Source organism: Gobius niger, assembly GCF_951799975.1.
Source record: "Gobius niger genome assembly, chromosome: 14".
In the NCBI taxonomy this organism is placed as follows: Eukaryota; Metazoa; Chordata; class Actinopteri; order Gobiiformes; family Gobiidae; genus Gobius; species Gobius niger.
This window is the reverse complement of record NC_136865.1, coordinates 15,468,167-15,488,932: the sequence shown is the minus strand read 5'-3', so window position 1 is coordinate 15,488,932 and position 20,766 is coordinate 15,468,167. Positions and strand designations below refer to the sequence as shown.

General features: G+C 40.3%; 2 protein-coding genes across 2 annotated transcripts; both read right to left on the bottom strand.

Annotated features, from left to right (window-relative positions):
* On the bottom strand, positions 1–11,439 carry LOC306973558 (catenin beta-1-like). Its single transcript, XM_079570484.1, has 17 exons — positions 11,296–11,439; positions 9,651–9,700; positions 7,854–8,063; positions 7,539–7,789; positions 7,192–7,430; positions 6,914–7,115; positions 6,693–6,837; positions 6,502–6,605; positions 6,266–6,400; positions 5,981–6,184; positions 5,724–5,882; positions 5,527–5,646; positions 5,292–5,442; positions 5,082–5,203; positions 1,244–1,304; positions 975–1,170; positions 1–894 (listed from the first exon to the last, which is right to left on the bottom strand). Exons 2-16 carry the CDS (start codon positions 9,661–9,663, stop codon positions 980–982), a joined length of 2,307 nt encoding a protein of 768 aa, XP_079426610.1. The 5' UTR covers positions 9,664–9,700; positions 11,296–11,439; the 3' UTR covers positions 1–894; positions 975–979.
* A 1,219-nt stretch (positions 11,440–12,658) lies between these two features.
* Positions 12,659–19,379, bottom strand: dync1li1 (dynein, cytoplasmic 1, light intermediate chain 1). The gene is made up of 13 exons (XM_079571108.1): positions 19,127–19,379; positions 18,818–18,891; positions 17,779–17,895; positions 17,466–17,696; positions 17,208–17,362; positions 16,955–17,048; positions 16,623–16,758; positions 16,435–16,546; positions 16,251–16,310; positions 16,111–16,155; positions 15,943–16,030; positions 15,746–15,862; positions 12,659–13,923 (listed from the first exon to the last, which is right to left on the bottom strand). The coding sequence occupies exons 1-13, from the start codon at positions 19,228–19,230 to the stop codon at positions 13,805–13,807; spliced, it is 1,452 nt and encodes a 483-aa protein (XP_079427234.1). The 5' UTR covers positions 19,231–19,379; the 3' UTR covers positions 12,659–13,804.
* Positions 19,380–20,766: the final 1,387 nt, after the last annotated feature.

The window sequence follows — 20,766 nt, the reverse complement described above, 5'->3', positions numbered from 1 at the left end:
TTTGAAATCAAATGCCTTTTTATTATTCAGTCGTGTCATAACTGTCACAGCAGGACTACAACTGATTCATCAACCTGGTTATCCTCAATAGCACATAAAACTGGGTTTTATTTGACCAGTGATAGCATTTAAGATTTTCTATCAGACATCCAGTAAGCATACAAAATAGTTAACCTACAAGTGATACTGTATATAAAACACTTGTCTCTAGATGTATCCCCAACCCACCCTTAATTTCTCCCTCTTCCCCTTTAGAACATTTGTGACACTGACATTTTTATGCTTAAACAAGCACATATTAAGAATGCATAATTCTCCATTTTCAGGATTATAAAAAAACTACACAATGATACACTTTAAGTCAAGAGTACATTAAACTGATTATTAGTGTTCTACACATTCTGCCATAGACCTAAAAAAAACGAAAAAAAGAAGTATAATATCACTATAACTTAACACTACATGTAATATATGTATAAAAAAAATAGAAATGATTCTTAATTAAAAGATAAAATGAAGGCTAGTGTGAAGGCAAGCTGGGTCGGTACCATAATAGTGAATAATACAAAAAGAAATAAAAAATATATATAGATGAAAAGATTAAACAAAAAATGATAATACAGGCAAGGCTAAACATGTTTCCAACTAAAACCACCTCATGTGCACCATTTTTTTAACCTGCTTCAATCCCTCTGCAGTGTGATTTCACATCTTGGTACTCTTTTGATAAATCGACTTGCTTAAAACATTCCAGTGGCAACCATCTTTGTCATGTTTCAGGCACTTTCCCAGAACCCTTATTTCTTCATACCTTCAACAACTTTTCAGGCCAATTCTAATGCTTCTTTTAAGATAAAAATGGGCCAACCACAATGCAGGTTCTACTGAATAAAACTGTAAGAAAGAATACAAAAATCACTTTTTATTTCTTTGGTTATAGCTATGCACAGAGTATCAGAGTAACAAAGTCTTACCATTTCTACAGGTCGGTGTCAAACCAGGCCAGCTGGTTGCTGTCCATTAGGTCCTGGGTGTGTCCAAGATCTGGCAATGGATCAGTGTGGTGGCCCAGGTCTGGCAGAGCCTCTGCGTGATAGTCAGCTCCTTCCATCATGGGATCCAATAGAGTGTCCTGTCCATAGGGTGCTGGATAGGCCCGGTATGCTCCATCTTTAAGATCACAGTGCCTCATTATAATCTTGACATCAACAGCGGTGACAATTTGAAAATAAAAGATATCTACCATCTTGTCTGTAGGCCAGTGGGTCCCCTTGAGCACCAATGTCCAGTCCCAAATCTCCAGTCTGTAAAAGTAAAGGACACAGTGTTAAGAATGCAGTCCCAACATACCATATATTCGTTCGTTCTAATACAGTGAAAATGATCATATGTTTAAAAGCACGTGCTGAGCTCGTTTGGAGTGGGGTGTAAAAAAAAGTGCATATGACAAGTTTCAAAAGGGACTAGATGCAAGTTGGTCATTTTATACTCACTACTGCCACCTCAAGTCTTACTCGTAACTGCAGTCTGTATATTAAACTCGTACATGACGGCACTTCGGGCCCGACGTAACAACTTTGTGTGTGACAGTGCAGGATTTTAGAGGCAGTTGTGAATAGGTCTGGGCTCATTCTACACATTAGGACATTGCAACAGTCCCTTTAATGCTTTTGAAAATATAACTTATTTAGAAGAATAGCTGCAAGCTCATCAGTTGCATAATTATCATTTTATTTCAGTGAAACATCAATTTTAAATGAAGAAATCTTAGGCACAAAAGTTATTTTTAGGGATGCACGATAATTATTAGCAATTTTAGCCATTTTTGACATCATCCCCGATAAGCCGATATGTAATTTTTTGGCCGACAATTATAAGCTCAAATTGCATTGAATCTGCGGCTCCAGCTCGCCGCCTTTCTCTCGACGGCCCGGAGCTGCTGCAGATTCATGACAGCAGCAGATATACGCTCTGCCAGAGAGCATTGTTTTAGAGTATTCCAGCAAAACAACGCAGGCGCTCTCCGTGAAGGAAGCGTTTTTTACTTTTTACATTGAAGTTACTTCAACATTTTTACCGCAACAAAATACGGAAATGCTCCACGGACCGGCACTCAAGTCCGTTTAACACTCGAACTGAGTGGATCCTAAACCTATGTATTATCTTTGCATTTCTGAGAAAATAAAGACAATAGCCCCGTGATCAAAGCACTAGCGAGAAAAGTTTTACATTGATGAAATGAGCTTCGTGTTTTCTGCCACATGATGCATAAATGCACAAATTTATGCATCATGTGGCACAAATTAGCCCAATGCAGGAGAGCGTGTCTTGCTTTGGTGCTGTCGTATCTACTTAATGCGCAATGCAAATGTGAATCTGTGTTAGGCACGAATTTCGCATCACTTCTCGTGTCAGCGACAGGTTACAGCAGCACTGGACAAAACGGCAGGAGGAGGAATAAAAGACACCTCTAGATTCAGTGAAACAGGCTATTCTGTCTTTCACCAGTTTTGCATCTAAGAATTAACTATAATGATGTAAACAAAAAGAGAAATACTACTGAGGAAATATTTTTTGGTAGAGTTTATACATTTTTGGCAGAACTGTTACATCGATTTCTTAAATAAAGTGCAAATATATATACACATAATTATTGATGGTTATTATCGGTTAACGGTATTGGTTGACTGGGAGTTATCGGCATAAAGGTTCAAATTTCCATTATCGTGCATCACTAGATATTTTTAATTTTCAAGCTGTTGACAGAAAGTGACAAAGTTAACGTACCATAGCAGTTTGACTCATTTCCTCTGGACTTAACATGGTTGGTATGGCAACAGTTTGAAATTGTTTGCCTCTATCTATGTCACTTCCTGTCTGTGTCCATCACAAAAATGGCCACACTAAAGAAAGTTGGGTACAATTTTTAGCACATGGAGTGACGGATGCGATTTTACAGCGTAGCCATTTTCCAAATCATCTGTTTTTAAACGCATGCATTGATTTAATTAATTCGATTTCCAGGCCTAAAACATAGCTGATTCATGAACTTCATGAACAAACCTCAGCTCAAAAGAAAACCTTTCCTTCAGTTTTATTTAAACACACAAACCTCTCCCATCCAAAACTGTTTCTGCCAAAGAAATGTCAGTATTATAAAACCCTATGATTGCCATTGGCCAAATTAGAGATTGCAATTTTTATAAAAAATTGATAAATTGCCCAGCCCTACATAATATTGTGTGTTTCATGTACAGTACTGAGAAAAAGCAATGGGAGAGAGGAGATGCACGTCCAAGACCCACACATTCTCTCTCACTGTGATACATGTATTTTGATACTCTTATTAGAGACAGTGCTTGAACTTACAATTGCAAAGTGAACATTGCAACATTACTGGCAGATAATTAGCTGAAAAAGTATAACTACTGTGTTCAAAGAGTCTCGCTCATCCGTTTCAAAAGCTGTGCTCTTTGTCCATTTCTTTGTTAAAAGGTTTTATAAACCCTAAGAAAAGTGCTGCGTCTTCCTTCTGCCTGTTTGTTTACTTAGTGCCGCTGCAGTAGCTAGGGCTTGTGAGAAATGTCGTCCTAATTTATTTAATGCAACTTATGCATTATTTATTCAATGCAACTTATAAACGTGCCGGACAAGACACGCAAATCAAATTTCCTGTATGAGTATTGTGTGAAGCAATGTGTGAATCAGCAGGTAGCCAGGGAACTACAGGAGCACCCAACCAGCGCCATAAGTGACTAAATATAACCACACGTATGCTAATCAGCACGAGGAAGAGATTGGCCGAGGTAAGATCTGAACATGTTTCCCGGAAGTGTCTAGACTGTAAAACACAAAGGAACTTCATGGAAGTTCTGTGACACACACAGGAGTATGGGGTCGTGTTTAAAGGTCCTATATAATGCAAAATCACGTCGTGTACGGTAAAACTGGTATAGTTTTTAGACACCGGTGTAAACTTTCATACAGCGGTAGATGAGATCATTTGCATGCGCAGCTGATTTCAGAACCACACAGAGACGCTGCGCTCAGAGTCACTCACAGCAGACTGTGCAGCTGTGCGTCTGATCGGGAGAGAGACGCGAACAAGAGAGATAGTGAATTATTTGAAAACCACCATAGGCAAACACATGTCCCACGTTAATACCCGCAGGTCTATCCCCAGTCTCCTGACAATGAAGACGCAAGAAACTGCACAGAGGCAGGTGAACTTACAGGAGCATTTTACTTGGAGAATAACTAACAATATTATTACTATCTTATCTTGGAAATAGAGATTTAGGTGACTTTAGATGAAGAAAATAAAATACCAGTAAAGCTTTGATTTTTAAGTATTTTGCCGGGTGTAAATTATATCGCCAAATATATCTTAAATTGCCTGTCGTGTCCGCGCTGCTCCTGCAGAGTAAACAAACACGCCTTCTGAGTAAATGAAAAAAGTCATTTTTGCGCCAAAGTTCCTGCGACTAACCAGAATCGCGCTGGTTACAGCAGAGGGACAGGCTAGAGCAGTATGTAAATCAAAATGCGTGCTAGCATGTGTGTTAGCCATTTATGAAGCTGTGTTGCATATGTCAACTCCTTATAACTGAATTGTGAAGTAACTTCACTTATTGCTGTGGTAATTATAGCTCAACTACTGGTAATGTTGCACAGGCAGCATCAACTCGGAGAGGGGCGGAGTTAACTGAATCCAAGCGTCTGGTCTTCAAGGTTGGAAAAAAACAACAACAAAAAGATAATACTAACAAAAAATGAGCACCCCTTAAGGTCAGCACACACTACACGACTTTTCTGGTCGTAAACGATTTGATATAGAATGGGGGGTGATAGAGGTACAATGTATCATAAATGCCTATAGGTTACTTTCGAATTGCTAAAATAGCATGACATAGGCCCTTTAAAATCACTAACTGAATATGCTGAAATCACTAAAACATGCGGAAATCTAACAAACCACCACTCCAGGTTTGTTTTTGATGAGGATTTTAACATTATAACATGGCCAATATCTCAAAAAGTCGATAACACATGATTTACTGAAGGCCATTTGGGAAACCTACCTCATTCCAGGCCATCGGTTCAGTTCTGAACAAAGAGCTGGTCAGTTCCACTGACAGTCGTTTCTTATAGTCTTGTGGCTTGTCTTCTGACATACGGAACAGGACAGCTGCAGCATACGTTGCTACAAAAAATATATATACACATCAATACTACTACAATAGTGATTTAATAAAAGGAAACATGGCTATTTCTGAACAAATTCAACTCACCAACACCCTCATTTCTTGAATGCAGCAGCTCAGTAAGTGGGGCAGTTGCTCCTTCAGCTTCTATTGCCTCTGCTGCTTCTTTGTCCTGAGCTAATTCACAAAGCACACCTGCTGCCACACGCTGGATGTTCTCTACTGGAGAGTACAGCAGCTTCAGAGGGAAAATCACAGCCAGGTTATGTTAAACTTTAGAAATATAAATAACCAACTGTGAGCATTAACCTGAAAGGCTCACCTGAACAAAGAGCGGAATGGTGTTCAACCCTCGGATGACAATTCTGTTATGGACGTCCCGGGCCAGAATGTGCAGGGCACCCGTGCACCCCTCCACAATTTCCTCCATGCGCACTCCCTCCTGTGTAATGGCAAAATATTGAGCAATGCATAGAGCACAGGAAGAACTCTGACACCTTTTTCAGTTTAAACACATACCACAAACTGCTGCTGGTTGCCCCCCATGCTTGTGCGCCTCTGGGTGTCCTGGTGTGCCCTCACAAGCAGCTGCACAAGCCTGGGGATTGCTCCTTGCTCACGCAGAGCACTGTGATTGGCTGGACAAAGAGCGAGATTGCGAATCAGTCCAACAGTGGCCTACAAAAAAAAAATGAAATAATTGTTAGACATGATAATACATTATTCTATACTAAAGCGTGGCCAACAGTGATATAAAAATACAGAAAGACAGTGACCTTTATGAGAGGCCAATGGGATGGAGGGTGCAGTAGTTTCACCACAACTGGCAGACCATAGTGGAGGCGCACAGCATTCTGTGCCATTTCAGCATCCTGGTGTCGGGACGTAAGGTGGCGCAGGGCACAAACAGCAGGCTCCGTTATGTCCTCCCTGTCCCCAGCACGGAGCACTGTTCTCACAAGGGCCTCAATGCCTCCAACCTTATTCACATGAGATGATGACTTAGTTGCAGTTACATAGATTCATTCATTTACATATTTGTTTTATGTGCTACAGTGTACCTGGCAGACCATGAGTTTGTTACTGTAGTTGTTGCATGTAAGGTTGGAAAGGATGCCTGCAGCACATGTCACCACATTGATGTCATCGCTGCCCAAAAGCTGGACCAGAGTTCCCAGGAGACCTTCCATTCCCTCCTGCACAGCAAAGGTGTAAAAAAAATAATAAATACAACATTTCAAAAGAATTGTGCACTGTTAAAATGTGTCCTCAGTGCTCCCAGCAAACTCTCTCGTACCTGTTTTGTTGCAGCATCTGACAGATTCCTCAGAGTCCAGAGGCAGTTCTGAACTAAACGTTGACTGGGGTCTGTCAGATGGAGCCCCAAAGCCTGCATGCCCCCTACACAAGAAAAAACGAATATTAATACTATTACTAAAATGAAATATACATGTTGTACAAGGTCTACAATATTACTAGTGTACATACCAGCCTCCACAATAGCAGGTTTGTTGCTAGAACAAACCGAGAGTACTTTGAGCACCCTGCTGGTGGTCCACAGCAGTTTCTCATATGTAAATGTCCTCATGATGTTGACCAAAGCTTGGGGCCCACCACTGGCCAGAATGATCAGCTAAAAATAAAGTAGGTGATAAAATAATATTTCCGTCACATTGTCAATAAACACAGAAATCAAACTTGTACAGTACCTTGCTTTCCTGATTGCCATAAGCCAGAATCTGAAGGCAGTCAGTAGTGATAGCCAGAAATTTGACATTTGTATTAGACAATAGTGCAACCATTTTCTGCAGCCCTCCTGCCAGGCGCACTGCCATCTTGGCTCCTTCTTGGTGCAACAAAAGGTTGTGAAGAGTGGTGATGGCATAAAACAGCACACTGTCCACAGGAGATCTGTGAATACAGGGTTAATTAGTTTGATTTCAAGTTGCCAAACTGACATTGCATATTGTAGGCAAGCGTCGCTCACCCAAGCATTTTGACTAAGGCAGGGATCCCTCCAGACTTAAAAATTGCAAGCAGCCCCTCACGATGATGAGAAAGATTGTGCAAAGTTCCAGCTGAACAGCGAGCAGTCTCCACATCACCAGTGTTCTGCATGGCACGGACCACAGCAGACACCATCTGTGGAGAGCGCATCAGGGCATGTCGGGATGCCTCCTTCTTTGACAACTGGTGCACCATAACAGCTGCTTTGTTTACAACAACCTGAAACATTGTAGGAAGTAAAAACATTTAATTAAACATTGCACACTTATAAAGCTTAGAATGAAGCTCAGTTAAACAACACAACATTCTTGTTTCATAGATCTGTACCTGATCTTCATCATTGAGCAGTTTAGTGAGCTCAGGTATGGCACGCGTAGCCAGCTCCGCATCATCTTGGTAGTTAATGAGATTGACAACCGCATGCTTTAACATCTGCGAAGGCTCAGCCAAGCGCTGCACGGCTGTAGGGTGGGCAGCATCCAGCTGAGTGGGAGGAATCTGAATGCCCTCCTCCAGGGTCTCAGGGAACATGGCAGCCCTTACACGCTGAGCCCGGGTCATGGCAAACCCTTCGATGTCTGAAAAGGATTTTTACTTTAGTGCGAGTCTTACAGAAGGCAGCTGTATCTGTGAAGCACCTACCTGCAGCCTCGGGGGTGAAGGGCTGGTTAAACTCCCAGTCATACAGAGATGGGTCATCTTCCTCTGCGTCTGGGTTTCCTTTGCCACTCAGAGAAGGAGCTGTGGTGGTGACCCCTGACTGAATGCCTGAGTCCAGGTAGGACTGCTGCTGCCACTGGCTGACAGCAGCTTTACTGTCTCCCATGGCCATGTCCAGCTCCATCAAATCAGCTGTAGATGAAGAAAAGAAAAAGATTGTCAATTTAGAAGCAAAAATTCAACCAAATGTTGTTCCATAAACGTACAGGTTCATGTAACTTCTACATTTTAATATAAGATAAGACTTTATTGATCTCGCAATAGAGATATTCACTTATTACAGCAGCTCTAAAGAAGACATAGCGGGGTGCAAATAGTTAGGATATGTGCAAGTAATAATAATGGCATAAAAGGTATCTTATGCACATAAATGAACAGTAGTACAAAAAAAATCATGTATACATCTGTAATAGATTTACTTAAAATATATCTAGTCCATTCTTTTTTCCATAACTACATTAACAATGTACATCTACAAACATTTCTGCAAATTAGGGCCCAACCGATATATCGGCACCGATATTAGGGTATTTTCAATACTGGCTATCGGCCGCTAAAAAGGCCGATATACCCGAAACCGCTAAAAAGGCAGATACAGTGTATCCTGGAAAGTGTTCACACCCCTACACTTTTGATCTTTGATCTGAAATATCACAGGTACACAAGTATTCACACCGTTTGCTTTGTCACATTTAGAACTGAGCTCAATAGCATCCTTTTTCCACTGATCGCCCTTGAGATTCTACAGCTCTCCTGGAGTCCACTTGTGCTAAATTAAATGGGTTGGACTTGATTTGGAAAGACATACACAGCTGACAGATGCATGACAGAACAGAAACTAAGCTCTGAAGTCAAAGGAACTGTCTGTAGACTCAGAGACAGGTTTGTATCGAGGCACAGACCTGGGGAAATGTACAGAAAAACTGTTGCAGCATTGAAGGTCCCGAGGAGCAAAGTGACATCCATTATTCGTAAATGGAAGATGTTCAGAACCACCAGGACTCTTGCTAGAGCTGGGCCCGTCCAAACGGAGCCATTGGGGGAGAAGGGTCTTGGTCAGGGAGGTGACCAAGAACCTGATGGTCTGACAGAGCTCCAGCATTATTTTGAGGAAATGAGAGAACCGTATGGACGGACAACCATCTCTAACAAAGTCTGATCAGCCGCGTGCTGCAGTTTTAATTTGAATGAATATGCAAAACATTCAAAAAACCTTTTCCCACTTGTCATTATGGGGTATTGTGTGTAGATTGATGAGAAAAAAAAACTTATTGAATCAATTTCTGAATGAGAACAACCTTCTCTGCAGCACTCCACCAATCAGGCCTTTATGGTGCAGTGCTGCAGAGATGGTTGTCTGTCTGTAAGGTTCTGCCTTTTTCTCAGACTAACTGGAGCTCTGTCAGAGACCATCGGGTTCCTGGTCACCTCCCTGACCAAGGCAGGGAGGTCTCCCCCAACGGAGCCCCAATGGCTCCGTTTGGATGAGCACAGCTCTGCTTTATTTTTAATACATTTGCAAAACATTCTTCAAAACTTTTGAAATGAGGCTGCAACATAACAAAATGAGGGAAAAGAGTAGGTGTGTGAATACTTTGCATCTCCGGAACCAAAAGTGATAAGAGACTTCACTCAGAGGGGAGGAGAAACATTGGGGGTGAATCGGGGTATTTGAACATCTTTAGTTAGTTTTGTAAAAAATATTTGGTGTTTACTTACACTGAGTAGCCATTGTACTTGCTGACCCTCAGCCCGTAGATCAGATTTTACTGCAAGAAAGAGACAGAAATTTGACAACTCACTCAAGTTTTCTTGCAAACCTACCGCGAGTTCAGTGATTATTTGTTGACTAGACTGAAATTCACCTTCTCAGTAGTACCCACCACTACCTGCTTACTAACATAGAAGTGACGGGAAATGCCGAGCCACCACCTCCAATTGAGAGAGCAAAGCGGTGGGTATTTCCCGGCCAGCATGAACACAATTCACCATTCAGCAGCAACGAACATCAAAGGCATATTTCTGTCCCTCCCCCCACCACAGCCAAGGCCCGACCTGGCAGATTGGGTTTCCAATGAGCGAAACTACGTACTTCACTCCACAATCACTTCCACGACTACTCACTATAAGTGCACAGCAACATCTTTCCGTTTCTGAAAAAAAAAAAACCATCTACTTACTCTAACCAAAACACAAGGTGATTACTCTGTGAACCAAACCTCAAAACAAAGCATACATACACTTGATTTCACCTATCAAAGTTTCAACAGTCAACTTTAGAAATGTATCTGAATTGTACCAACATAAGGTAAGGTATACTTTATTGCCCCCGTAGTGCAATTTGTCCTCTGCATTTGACCCATCTTCCGATGCTGCTGGGGCAACACGCAAGGAGCAGTGGGCGCCCAAGTAATTGTATTTGCTTTATTGTAATGTGACTATAATACATGTATTTCCTCTATAAATTCCATCACGCACTGAAGCATGTGAGGATGTGTTCCCAATGTCTTAAACAATACAATTCAAGTAAAAAATAAAATAAATGAACAGAAAAGTGGTCATTTCAGCTGGAACTTACACCTGCTGCTGCTCATTGTCACTTTGATGAACATTATGCTACAAGCAAGTCATTTATTCCTATAGTTTCTAACGTATGTGTCGGTGATCTGTTTTTGATCTTGGTTTTAGTTCAAGGGACATGACTGAAGACACAATATCAATGTGTGTACCGATTCTGAAGAGTCATTACATGCACTTACAATTTTAAATTGGTCACACGTGTGTTTGTTTTTTACGATAGCAAAACTGTATATGTGTCGCTACGTGTCTGTGCTTATAAAATGTAGCGTTATGGCTATATTATTAATTAGAGATTGATTTGTAAAAGTATAATTGACCAAAATACACCCGTGATGGTTGAAACTCCTGTGTCTCACTCAATTTATTCCTGAAACTAAACTTCAATTCATTGGACTTTGTGTTAGCTGAATAACCCACCTTCCTTCAACGAAAGCTAACCTTGCGTGCCTAGCTAAGTGCTAGATAGCCAGCTAGCTAGCTAATATAAACAAACCTTAGCTCAAGATTCGCTAACATTACAAGAGCACTGCGCACGTTAGTTAATGGCAATTGCGTTGTGATAAATAGTACACAAACATGCGAGACCTTGACAAATCATCCACATTTACATTGACTCGGTTAGCTTAGCCAGGACGTATGAAAAGTAGATCCAACAAGCTACCAGCCAAATAAGAAAACCCCACCGGAGCCCACTCCCTTGCCAAAAGATGATTTTCCTTGGCGAATCAAACACTGACGCTTTCCAAGCACAATCGAGCGTTATATAAAAGCACCGTATCTTTACCAGTATGGAGTGGTTCTTCCGTGGTTCTTATTAAAAAAACAAATCCTCTTTTACTCGACTGAAAATAGGAGAGGGCTGCTGTGAGGTGAACCGCCCGTTTGAGTCCTAACCACACCCGCCGTGGCTCCACCGAAGATGCAGCTTCCGCCAGTAAGATCTAACGCAAAGCTGGCGGAAGGAGACATGAAGGTATTCTGCCGCGCTTGATAAAATAGAGCGCCATATTAAACTACTACTTCAGCTGATAATAAAAGCTGAGCAGTGAATTGTTGCAAAATTGTGGATTTGAATCGATGAAAATCAGCTAAACAGAAAGCACACGACAAATGTATGTTATATGAGGCAGTGAATTAGAGAGGCACGTTGCATTCATTAGTGAGGAATGTGGTTTATGAGCTGCTACTGTAATTGGAAATTTGGGGGGGTGATGGGTGGTAGAGCATAAGGCCTAGAAATGCATGGCTATATATTACATAATAATAACAATAAATAAATAATACTGTGCACTCGATTATTTCATAAAACCCAACCTGGCTTGTTAATTGAATAGATAAATAAATATTCTAAATGGGTCTTTGCATGCAGCAAAATCAGACAGACCATTCATTTGTGTGTCTATCTCTAAGCATAGATCAAGAACTAATCAGGACTAAACTTGGTGCAAAATAGCTCTGACATGGACTAAATTATTTCTGAACAGGGTGTAAAACTCCAATGCATTAAAAACAAATTAAGTTTAAAATTGCTGATGACCCCAAGTACCAGCACAAGTGCACGTACCAGATTTTATGAACCACAGGTCGACAGTACACAACAGTAAGAGTCAAAGTACATGGTCTCGGACTCAGACAAAGGATGCCTTGTTCTGAACAATTAGTGTAATGCATCTTACAAGTTCTTATACGAGTTCCTCTCTATACATTTATTAACTGTTAAACGATCATATAACATTTGGTGTACCTGCTATAGGCTGTTCTGCAGAATCCTTCGATTCCTTGCCATAAACCAAATCACATTTTTCAAGTCTAAAAAGAAAAATGGCTGTAAATATAAGCTAACAAACTGGTGACAAGCTTACACTTAAGTTATCAACTAACATGTCTTTTTCACACCACTGCAAATCTCTAAAAATGGTCTTTTCAACTTTGCACCATAGTAGACATGCCTGATGTGCCATCTATTTATATGGGCTTTGGAATGGCACGAAAACAGTGCAGTCTTGTAGACTCCTGGTGGTAGCAAGCTCCCACACTGATGCCAAATAGTCTTGGACCACCAGCAGATGCAGGTGTAACTGTGATAACAGTTTGTAAAGGAGTGGGTGTGGTTTGGTTACACACAACAGCCAGACAGTGTACTCCGAATAAATACACCTTTTATTTGAATGGTTAACAGATTTGATTATACAAACGCCAACACAGAGCTCTGAAAGAACAGGACCAATCAGCATGACAATTACTGTACATTCTTGATGTGACACTCCCATATTCTGACCCCTCCCTCCATAACAATGACCAGATTTACCTCAGAATTATGTCTTTCTGTACAAATAAAGCTTAGCTATTCAGCCACTGCACAACTATTGCAGTGTTTTGTTTTTTTCTGTTTTGACCAATTTAATGCATGTAATGGACAAAAGTATAATGTAAAACATGACATTGTGAAGTGGGTCCTCCATAGTGTGTGGATGAATAATTTACATGTTTTCCTTTGTAGTTTGACAGGCAACTGTTGACAATTAGTGTAATGTTTTATTCATAAGCATAGTAATTTAGTTGCACCTGGAAATCAGAAAAAATCATCAACATACAGGTCTAGAATAGAAAAAAAAATCCTTCTATTTATCTTCATGTGCCACATTCTCTCTTCTCACACACAAAAATAATTTTCTCATGCTCTCAAGACTCACACAAGCAAATACTGGTCTGTTTGTCCCTTTGTCTTAAACGTTTGCAATTGTTGTTAACAATTTTGTTTTAGGCATTTCTTTAATCTCTTCTTCCAAAAACATTGGCCAAAAGTGCCACCACATACAGTACAAACATTCAAACAGCCTTTCCTACAGTACCTAAGTGCAGTTTATTCAACATGCTCTTTGTAAATTCTACAGTAAAAACCAGTAACAAGACCATCAATAATTTGATGGATCCATCCACTCCAAACAACTTATTTTGTCTATCCACAAGTGATTCTCACTCCAACTTATGCTTCTACAATGGCCCCAAAATCTATTACAGATCGTCCTGCATGTAACAGTGGCAAAACAATAGCCTTCGCACAACAGCCAGGAAGAAAAAAGATGAAGGAAGAAGAAAGTTTATGAAAGGTTGTACAGAGGAATTGGGACTTCTCAAGTGAAAGGTGATGGAATTCTGTCCTGTCCGAGTGGTTTTCCTCGTCCTTTTTCTCCTTTCTCATCTTCAGAACCACAGGGGAAATGGGGGGGTGAGGGTGGAGGAGTTGGGACTCAGAGGTGACAAAGAGGAACAGGTTTGATGTGTGTCCGTCTTCATGTGTCCTGTCCATCGGTGGCTGGGGTTTCGTTGGCATTGGACAAGTCTACATCAGTGTCTCGACTGGATATGCGGTCCAACTCTGCCTGTACATCACTAATTCCCAGTTTTGAACCTGCATCAAAACAAATCCAATTACTACAAAAAGAGAAAGAAAAATCCTTTTGATCACGTCCATGCATGATCTAAAATATAATTAATATTTTGGTGCATTGTTTGCATACATTACAACTGGCAAACAGGCATGGTTTTAATTAAGGATGGGAGAAGAAGTTTCTTCGGTCTATTCAGTGCTTCATACAAGAAATCTAGTCCATTTACAAAATGATCAGTGTATGCAAATCCAAGACAAAAGAAAAGCTTATCAAAATATGGCAGTAACCAGTTTAGAAGAAACATTTGTCCAGTAACCAAAAGGCTGGGAATTGTATCATAAAAAGCAAAACATGTATCCGCTTCTGTTACTGCAATACTGTATACTTTGTTACTCAGCCTTTGTTAGCATGCTGTGATGGCAGGCATAAATGAATGTGCCACAAAAAGAAATGTAGGGAAATAATTATCATGAGCAGTTTACAAAACAGTCTGTTTCTTGCAAGTTTTGTTTTTATGTTGGTGTAAAACCTTATCCAGTGGTAAAAGGTAATGAAAAATGTAAAAGAATCTGTATAGATACTGGTTAACTTAACACTGCTCAAAGCAAGCCAAGAATGTGCGTGTGAATGCTCTTTGTTATAAAATTACATCAATCATTTTTATGTGTATTTTCCCCATATACTGCAAAAAATGCAAGAAATCTAAATAATGAATTTTAACACATAAAATACATTGCTAAGAATGACTCCGCACACCCGGGAGGCGACAGGTGCGTAGAAGGCAGGGCAATGAATGCAAAAATTAACAAAAGCGTCCGCACACCGTCTCACTCATTTATTGCTGCAACGTTTCGGTCAATCTGACCTTCGTCAGGCTTGAGGACAGCCCCTTCTGTCAGGTATTTTATAACCTTAGGTACTGCCCCCAACAAATAACAACCAATCAGGTATAGGCCATGTGTGATCTCCACAATCGAGTGATTGATTCACATAATTATTCACATTGATTCACATAATTATGTTTTAAATTAAGTTTAAAACAAAGTTTCCTTCCATTCTGAGCAGTTGGGAGAAGTATGCGCCACCTTTGGTGACGCGTTTCACGTGTTTATTCTGAAGAAAAAAAAACCTGTTAATTTCTTGACGTTTTTATTTATCGTCTTTATCTACATAATTATGTTATAATTATGATTTTTTTTAATTAAGAATATATGCTGTAATTATATGTTAAATATTGGCAATGCTTTATGGGTCACTCGATTGTGGAGATCCCACATAACCTGATTGGTTGTTATTTGTTGGGGCCAATACCAAAGGTTATAAAACACCTGACAGCTAGGGCAATCTTCAAGCTTGACGATGGTCAGTTTGACCAAACGTTGCAGTAATAAATTTCTTGAAGAGTGAGCTGGTGTGCGGGAGCTTTTGTTCATTTTAACACATAACATAGAAAGGGTTAATGATTTGCCTCAAGACAGACTCAAGCAGCAGTGATTGTGATGTAGTGACTCTCACACACCTTAACGTGGCCAGCATCCTTTGACTAGTGTGCACGCACACACATACACACAGTGTGAATGATATTAATGAGATTATACAACAAATACTATGAGTGTTGCTATGAAAGAAGAAGTTTTAAACACAAAATTATGTCGATATGTTATGTTTTTGGTACAAAATGGCATGGCAAGGCATGTTTATTTACACCACACAGTCAAGGACATGAACCAAAACATGGAAATGAGCAATGGTAGGCATCAAATTATGATATATGTGTGCCAGGAGTATACAGATGAAGCCTTTTAATCTTAACAATACAAACATATACAGGAGGGAAATTACCTGATTTCCGTACTGTTCCAGGAGTGTTGTTACCGCCCGTCCCAGGACCACTTGATCCAGCCTTTTTTGTCAATAGACTGTTAAAAAAGTTGGCCAAAACACCCTCACTAGTCTGACCTGAAGCATAAATTGACAACCACATAAATGACATGCCACTATAGTCAGTCATTTTGCTGTAGGTTAAACCTTGGACTTACCCGCTTGAGGCATTGCATTTGCAACATTGGCTGCTGCTGAGCGATTACTTGTTCTCGGGGAACCAGTGGGTGCTCTGCTGGTGGTGTCCTTTGAACATCAAAAGTGCATTTTACAGTCACTTTAGTGAAGGTAATTAAATTAATCAGACAATCAGTAAAAACATTTACCACTGGCCGTCCTGTGGTCACAGCAGGCTGTTTTGCTAGCAGAGACTGCAAATTAAAAAGTAAAAATAAAAACCTATGAACATCTACCTCGTAATGAATAAAAACAATGCCTAAATCTACAACGTAAAAACAAGCCTGACCTGAAGTTTCACCAGAAACACTTGGTCATCTTCAGCTTGGATCTCCTTTTCATGGACAATCTAGGGCAAAAAATGTTAATAAACTAGTGCCATTTCAAATCTAAATAGTTTAAAACATATTTTAAATGGTAGTTCATACTTTTGAGTTATGTAGTTGGACAACACAATTACAACTATGCAATACCTTTCTGACCGGAGGCTTGACTATAACATCTTCATAGCCGTCATCTGCTTTAATTGTTTGCAAGTTTTCATGAAGGATTGCAATTTTCTTTTCATTGTCCCAACCTGATGGACTAGTGGCAGAGAAAAAGATCCATAAACACAACACTCAAATATTCTGGATGAAACGGTCTAAGTAATAAGACTTACATGAAAACAGCATCTCTTTCCACTACTTGAGCAGGACACTGAAAAGGAAAGCCATAAAGTCGGTGAACCAAGTATTTATAAAGCACATCCAGATTCTTCATCTCCTTTACTGATGTGTACACCAGAGACGCCCCATCTGACATGACTGTCAAGGATAACTTCTACAGCAGTAAAGCCACACATAGAAATTCAAAAATAGGACTTCAGAGCAATGACATACTCAGTTTGCACATCTTTCCACAAAGCAAACTTCCTCAGAATCACAATGAACACCATTTAAACTTTGGATAAACTAGGAAAATAAAGATTTTGAGCGATGTAATGAAGGATACACTGTAGACAGAAGTGTCGGACGTGGGACTGAATAAAGTCAAGGTGCTCATCTCTGTAGTCGTGCTCTTTCTCCAATGTGCTGATTGCATCACACTGGGGAAGGACAACACATGGTCAGAGGCTGTGAGCGCAACCAGCACATATATTTCTCCATACAAAGTAAAACAGCTTTTTCTTTTGAAACCAATTGTACCAAAGTATAGTATACAAAATCACAACACACCTATAGCCAAATAAAATCTTGTGATTTACCTTGGTGCAGACCACTACAACTGGTATTCCTAGGTTATGTGTTAATGTGTTGTCGCCTAAGGGTAGAAGAACACTTTCTTCTTCTTCATTCCTTCTTTGTGGTGTGCCATCCTCTCCACTACCTGGCTCTGTGTATTCCTGAAATTGCTTTACAACTATAATTGAAAAAAAAGAAAGAAAAAAAACATTTTTTTTTTTTACATTTTGTTGTAAAATGTGAAGAAACACACGTAAATGTTATCACTATTTTAGACTTACTTTTATGTTCTAGCTCCCGCAGTGTTTCCGGGGGAACTCGGAGTTTGTCAATGTGCTCTCTTGCAACAGCTGCCCATTTTTGCAAAGAGTCCAAAGCATTCCATGGTCGTGACATATCAACCGTTATCAACAGCAGTGTGTCACTGATTGCATCCACAGGTATAGCTACTCCCTGCAGACCTTTGTGATAGAGGTCTCCGTCTAGGACCCACGCATTGCATCTTGTGTGGTCTAAAAACACAAAACAGAATTTTAAAAAGCTCAGCATATGTTTCATAATTTCTATAAATTTCTACATAAATTTATGGATTACCATCAATGTCATCATCATGGACACTGAAGTAGAGGTATTCAAGGCCACGCCCCTTCATATACTCTTCAACTCCTTGAAGTTTTGCAACTAAAGTGGTTTTTCCTGAGCCCACCTCACCTTAAGGATTAAATTGTATAGACATTTATTTCCACCTTTTGTTCATATACAAAATATAAGCATGCAAAAATAACAAATAGTTGAGCAAATCGTTCCTTGTACAATAAAACAAACAAGTAAACAAAAACAGACAGTGACGATGTCCTACAAGAAGTACATTTGTAGGGCATAACTGTAGTTTTATGTCTGGTAGAGTACAGTAATGCCAAATGTGTTTTCATTCTTTGTACTATATTTCCTTGCAGTGCATCTAGGCCAGGTCATCGTTGTAAATGAGCATTTGTCCTGAACTGATTTACCTAGTAAAATAAGGAATGAATAAATTCAATTCAATAAGGCAGACCTGAGGGAATTTGGCCATTGCAGTAAATCTTCTCTTAGGATGTACTATAGGTATGTCATATTTGTCTATACCGACAGGGGGACTCGTGAAAACACTGGATGTTGTCGTTGTCAGCTTCGTCCCCACTACAATCCAATCTGCTGTAGTCACGGTTTTCATCGTGCACATGATCAGGATATTCATGCGTTTGTCATCAGGGTTAAGCGAGAAGGCGGGGATGAGTCTGAATGATATTGACCCAGCCCTGGTGGTTGTACACGATGATCATTTGCTATCAGCATCCTTCTGGTGCTGCTACTAGCATCACTCAAGGCTAGAATGACTTGCACTGCATCATTTGGGAATGTGTGATACGAGAAGTGCATGTGCTAAAGACCGATTCATAATATCATAACATGCAACGGTCTAACCTTCAGGACACAGACAAATACACTGTAAATTAAAGCATTTCAATGCACCATCAAGCCAAGCTGCATTAGGGCATCAGGCAGACCAAGTGGGTTGGAGATTCCTGGCTAATCAAGCTAACGTTGCACCTTGGTTAGCAACTAAACTCAGACATATAACATGGATACCTACCCATAATCAGGACATTTTTGCCAGCGGGTAGTTTTGATCTTGAATGGGTAGACACTTCACTCAGGATCGTCGACCTAAAACAAACACTCCACGTTATAACAAACCCCACCCAGCCTTTATTTTCTACACACAACAGACAACGACTGACAGCGAGAAGCTAATACAAGCTACTGCTGTTGTGTCTAGTGGCCAGTGTCTGGTCCTGATGCTAGCTAGCTTTATTAGCAGGCTAGCTGTCAAACCAGCATCATCTTGGCAATAGTGGCCACTCACCCAGCACCACTAAAAACGTCTTTTTTCTAAGCCTACCACAAATTTTGCCCGTCATCATCTTCTGGGTTGGAGTTTTCCAGTGTAGCCTTTGGTCCAGTTGATGAGGAGGATAATAATGCACTCCTCCCTGAAGTCGCCATCTTCGCACGGCTGGTAAACCGAGCGGGGCGCCCGGATGTAGCAGCTCTGCGCTAAACCACTAGCCCCGTGTCCTGTGTCTAGCCATGGGGCCGGGGCGTGGTCCGCTCATCCATGGGTCTCCTCACCGCACAAAGCCCTGAACCCAATGCGCTTCACTCTCAGCTACGTGTGGGACTAAAGGGTACCACTTACTTAGGGTTCTGAATCAAGCTCGCAAAAGGCAATCACAAAATTTGGCCAAATATTTTTACTCGAGTAAGAGTAACGTTTCTTTATAATTTAGTCAAGTAGAAGCGACCCAATTATTAAATAAAAGTTTCAAAGGACTTTGTGAAAATGTTACTTGTATGCACTGTAGGCCTATTTTTTGAGCGTAAATGTTTGATCTCCCTAATGTTTCAGTGCTATAATGACTAATGAGAACAACACTTTTAATTTTGAATGCTTTTGAAAACTTATTTAGAAGGATATCAGTTGCAAGTTCATCAGTTGCATAATTATCTTTTTTTTTTCAGTGAAACAGCAATTTAAAGAAGAAATTTGAGCTGAAAAGTTAATTTTATTTTTTATTTTTCTTATTATTTATTTATTATTTTTTGCTGACAGGAAGTTACAAAGTCCCATTGGCCTAACATGGTTGCACGGCAACAATTGTTTGCCTTCATCTATGTCACTTCCTGTCGGTGTCCAATAAGCAAGTTAAGATAGGCTATATAAACATCACAAAAATGGCCAAACTAAAGAAAGCTGATTGATATCTTTAGAAAAATATTCAATATAATTGTGTTAACCTGTAGGGTTAGGGTGAGCAATTAGCCTATTTAGGCTATAGGTAGGCCTACAAATCTCAAAGCGTATTGACTGGAGAGATTACAGCCCATATGCCAGTGTGATACCTCATCTGAAAGCCTCCTAGTTTTGAGATAGATGTGAGAGTGAAACACAACTTACATCACATTTGCCTAACCATAACCCTGATTAGGGTTACCTAACCCTAGCCCCCTGATCAGGGAGAACGGTAGGCTATAGGTAACAGGTTGAGCAACAACAACAACAACAACAACAACAACAACAACAACAACAACAACAACAACAACAACAACACAAATGTGACTGATGTGTCATATGTTTATATAATGTGAAAATCGTGAATTTCAAAGAAAAAAATAAATCATATTGAGAAAATCTCCTTCATATGATCGGAAGGTCGGGGGTTCGACTCCTGTAGGTGCACATTGTTGTGTCCTTGGGCAAGACATTAACCCACCTTGCCTCCCGTGTCTGCATGAGCGTGAATGAGTGAGTGAGTGTTGCTTGCTGTGACGCGCTTTGAGTGCCTATGATGGCAGAAATGCGCTAGCCTAAAGCCTATGTTGACGCGATCTGGTCTTTCAGATTCACACTGCGTGTACTTGAAATGATCGCGTGTGGTCTCAGGTGTACAGCCTGAACAGTAGGAAATCAAATCGCGAGGCTGATAAATCGTCAAACTCTGGACCTGAATGATCTGTTCCAGGAAGCGAACACAAGATGGC